The 4578-nt window shown below is 65.6% G+C and overlaps 1 protein-coding gene across 1 annotated transcript; it reads right to left on the reverse strand.

The window, feature by feature from the left end:
* Nucleotides 1-1647: 1647 nt before the first annotated feature.
* On the reverse strand, nt 1648-4572 carry ELFN2 (extracellular leucine rich repeat and fibronectin type III domain containing 2). The gene is given in 2 exon segments (XM_002914533.3): nt 1648-4340; nt 4342-4572. Coding segments are annotated over 2 exon segments (2469 nt in total). The 5' UTR covers nt 4546-4572; the 3' UTR covers nt 1648-2075.
* Nucleotides 4573-4578: the final 6 nt, after the last annotated feature.

Genomic DNA, 4578 nt, shown 5'->3' on the forward strand with positions numbered 1-4578 from the left:
GGGGGCAGGTTTCAGGGATTGAGGGAGGTCTGCTCTGCATATCCATGCTGGCCCCCTCCTCTCTACTCCCCAGAAGAACAGTCCTTCCTTTGCAAATGTCACCCCCAAGTGACCCCTGGGCTTGGTCTGTCCCCCAAGTGGGTGTAAGAGAGGAGCTCAGTTGAGCCCCAGCAACCCCCCAACAGTCCTCCCCCAGACTCTACCCCTGGCAGGAAGGTCGCTAGGCTCCCCCCGCCCCAACCCGGGAGATGGCACTAACTTTCTTGGTCAAGAACCCCCACACACACAGTACAGGTCTTGGTCCCACCCCAGTGCTCACCGTTCCCCCACAGCCACACTCCCCAAATCTCAGGAAACCCAACAGGGTGACAGGCCAGGGGCTGGGGGTCTCGGGCAGGGGTGTGGGGGGAGCTGAGTGGGTGGGGAGCCAAGGAGCACAGCGGCAGGTGGGCAAGGCTATAGTTGCCCCTGCCCCCCACTGGCCCATGTCCTAATCAAAGGTGACGGGCCCCTCAGCACCCCGACATTGTTCAAGCCCCCACAGTCTCAGGTCCCCGGATCTGTCCCCCCCTCCCGCCCCAGACTCGACCCTGAAAGCCCCTAGCTGTTGAGAAAGGCCGCAGGTGCCTGGCCCTGCCCTCCCTTACCACCCTCTGCCGCCCACACTGAGAGAGAACCCCCAGGAGCCCAACAGTCCCAACTGCCAGGCCCTGGGTTGCCATGGCGACAGAAGCTGGCCAGGGAGAGGGAGGGGCCCCAAGAACCTGCCTGCTTCCGCCCCCCCCCAAGCAGAGGGGGTGGTGCTCACTGTTTGTGCTTTGTTCGATGTTGGGTGGGGGTCAGCAAGGGGAGGAGCGGCCATTTCCATGGAAACATGGGAGCCCCTCTGGCCAGGGGGTGGGGCAGGGATGGGCAGCCAAGAGGTGGTGGGTGAGTAAGCCTGGGAAAGCCCTCCTTCCCCTGTGCAGGCTGAGGTGCTGCCCCGAGATCCCATAATGGGGGTCAGGCAGGTGGGAGGCCAGGATGTGGGGGCACAAGCAGGAAGACCCCCCTCATACCCTGCCTCCCCACTGCTCCCAGGCATCACAGTTCACTGCTGCCCTTCTGGGATGAGTAGGGGTCCTAGAGGCCCAGAGAGGCTGGGGGGCTGGGGCAACGGGGCCTGCACCTGAGAGGCAGTGGGAGCGGACCCACCTGCTCTCTCCTCAGACCCCAGAAGCAGCTCCCAGGCTACTTGGAAGACACTTGAAGGGGGCTGGTGGAATGGCCCCGTGCCTCTGCTCCTTTCTTGCAAGCAAGACCTCCCGTCTCTCCTGGGTGCTGGCGTGGGGGGCGGGGGGCGAAGGAGCCCCAGTGTGATGAATCACAGCCCCACGCTTAGGGGCGTGGCCATGGGGATTTCTAGAAAGGAAAAGCACCTGCCTGATTCTCAAGTCCCTCAGCCCCAGGAGACCACAGCTCCGGAAGGGGGTGGTGGGCGGACGAAGGGTGGGAGACAACACTGGGCTGGGAAGTTGGGAAACTGCATAACCGGCCATGTGGCCCTGGGGTTATCACCTCCTTTCTCCAGGTCTCAGTTTCCCCAGCCATAACAGAAAGGAAATGAGGCCCGATGTCTGCCTGGTGCTAAACTCCAAGTGACCTGTTCCCAGAGTGAGGGGGACCCTCTCTCTGCTCCAGACTCCTCTGCCCCCAAACCTGTCCCTTAGTCCCCGAGCCCCAGACCCCACACTCCCTTCTGGCTTCCTGGCCTGCGCCCCGCCCCGCCCCAGGCCCGCACACCCCAGCAGAGTCCCTGGGCAGCACAGTAAAGACGACTGGTTTCGGTATCAGTGTGTAAACTTTAAGGAGAACGTGTCTTTGTTTTCCTGTCCGTTATTGTCGGGTGGTGGTGGTTCACAGTCAGGTGGTGGTCAGGTGTGTGCATGGGTGCGTGCGTGCGGGTGTGCGTGTGCGTCCACTCCTCGGCCTCGGCCTCGACCCCCGGCGCCGCCCCTTCCCCCCGGCCCGGCTGCCGGGCCCTTCCCCGTGTGCCCCTCCACCCTCCCCCTCCGGCCTCACCGGGAAGGAGAGGGTCACAGCTTCTGCTGGGCCGAGACCCCTTTCCAGTAATCGAGGATGTCGTGCAGGTCCTCGTCCTTGGCGAACTGGACCTTCTTGCGCAGGGCGTGGCCGGCTGCCACGTACACCTCCTCATGGTGGTGCTTCTTGTAGGGCCGGAAGCGCTCCCAGATCTTGTGCGTGCTCTCGGAGGAGTACTCAGGGCTGGAGGAGTAACCTGAGTAGTAGTGTCTGGGGGAGAGCTGCGAGTAGGTGGAGTCCCGCTTGGAGCGGGTCAGCGGCTTGAGGAAGGACACGCGCTGGCTCAGGCTGTCGGCGCCCTCCTCGTAGTACAAGGCCGGGAAGCTGTGCCGGTGCTCGCTGCAGTGGAAGGCGGGCTTCACCTCCAGGTGGTGGACGCCGCCGCCCCCGCCGCCGCCCCCACCGCTGCCCGCCGGCACCAGTGGGAGCCGGTCCAGCGGGCTGTTGAGGGGGCTGCCCTTCTCGATGTACTTGGAGTCGCCCTTGGCCAGCCCCGCGGCCGCTGGGTGGTCGGGCACGTCCAGGCTGAAGACCTTGGCGCTCTTGATGGAGCCGCTGGAGGACACGCTGCAGGTCTTGCGGGCCACGGCGGCGTCAGCGCTCAGCTGGCGCTGGAGCGGGTGGTGGGAGCTCTCCTTGTAGGGGGGTGAGAGGAAGCTGGGCCGCTCCAGCACCCCCGGGGTCGCTGCCGAGGAGGCGGCAGCGGCGGCGGCCACGGGGAGGGACTGGCACTCAAAGGCCAGCTCGGGGTCCCCGCTGCCGCCACCGCCCCCCAGGAAGGAGGCCGAGTCCAGCTTGAGGGCGTCGATGCAGTTGTTAATGATCTGGTTGACCTTGTCCACCTCCTTGGCGATGGTGGAGATCTCAGCGGCCGAGCCCTGGCCATTCTCCAGGTCCGGGAGGTCATCCTCCGGCCGGGCCAGGCCGTCCCCGCCCGTGCCCGTGCGCACCTCAATGTAGTTGCCCTTGGTGGCCACCTTGGGTGTGTCCAGCCCGGCCTCCAGCCCCTTGGAGGTGGGCAGCTTCTCCCCGATCATGGAGGGGATGGAGGCCATGCAGGACACGGGCAGCACGGGGGGTTCGCCCAGCTTCTGGGCAGCGTGCACCACAGAGCCGGCATCCACGTCCGCCCCGTAGCGCATCTCCAGGATGGTTTTCTTGACCTTGACCGACTTCTGCTTCTCCTCCTGCATGCGGCGCTTGCGCAGGCAGTAGTAGACGGCGCCCAGCACGATGACCATGCCGAAGAGGCAGCCCAGGATGGTCATGATGTAGTGGGTGGTGGTGGAGGTGCTGGGCGCCAGGTCGCCGGGGACGGGGTCCCGCGTGGTGAAGGTCAGGCAGGTGTGGTTGAAGCGGCGGCTGTTGCGCAGCGACGTCACGCAGAAGGTGTACTCGGTGTGCGCCCGCAGCTTGTCAAGCGTGACGATCTCCTTCTTGTTCTTGAGCGTCATGACGTCGGAGAAGTAGCTGTTGTTGTACTGGACCAGCACGTACATCTTGCTGTAGGGGTGCGGGATGATGACCACCAGCGTGGCCGAGGTGAAGGTGACGTGGTGCAGCTTGATGGCGGGCCCCGCAGACGCGTCCGTGGTGGACGAGGCCGGCGGCTCCACCGAGAGGATCTCGTCGGGGTTGAAGCCCGAGTTCTCGTCGGGCTCCCTCTGGGCGTCGGTGGAGTAGGGCGTGGGGTGGCTGGCGGGCCGGGCGGGCAGCGAGCCGTTGCGGCACTTGGCCTGGAGCACGGTGATGGCGTTGAGGCTGTGGTAGGGCCGCGGCACCAGCAGCGGGTAGCCGGCGAACTCGCGCGGGGACTCGCACTGCAGGCGGTCGTAGTTCTTGGTGACGTTGTTGAACACCACCAGCCAGGCCAGGAAGCCAAAGAGGTCACACTCGCAGTTGAAGGGGTTGCCGGCCAGCTCGCACACCATGAGGCTGGCCAGGCTGGCGAAGGTGGCGCCGTCCAGGCGGCTGAGGCGGTTGGAGGACAGGTCGATGCTGATGAGGCTGGGGCACTCGGAGAAGGCGGCGGGCGTCACCACCTCGATGAGGTTGTGCTGCACGAAGAGGAACTGCAGGCGGCCCATGCCGCGCAGCATGCCCTCGGTCAGGTTGCTGAGCTTGTTGTAGCCCAGCTGCAGCACCTGCAGGCTCGACTGGCCCAGGAAGGCGCCGTCCTCGATGTAGGAGATCTCGTTCTTGGTGAGGTTGAGGTCGGTGAGGTTCCCGAAGCGGTTGAGCGAGGAGTAGAGCACGGCCCTTGAGCTTGTTCTCGTTGAGCCGCAGGTCGTGCACGGTGCTGTTGATGTGCTGCGGGATGGTCTCGTAGGGCGGCTGGTTCTGGCTGCAGATGGCCAGCCACACGTACCCCTTGTCGCCCTCGATGAGCCAGCAGTCGGCGCGCACGGCGCCCGGCCGGCACACGCACAGCAGCGCGGCGGCGCACAGCCCCAGGCGCAGCATGGCGCTGGCCGCCACCCCCGGGAAGGCCGGGCT

The sequence above is a fragment of the Ailuropoda melanoleuca genome, chromosome 15 (assembly GCF_002007445.2).
Source record: "Ailuropoda melanoleuca isolate Jingjing chromosome 15, ASM200744v2, whole genome shotgun sequence".
Classification (NCBI taxonomy): Eukaryota; Metazoa; Chordata; class Mammalia; order Carnivora; family Ursidae; genus Ailuropoda; species Ailuropoda melanoleuca.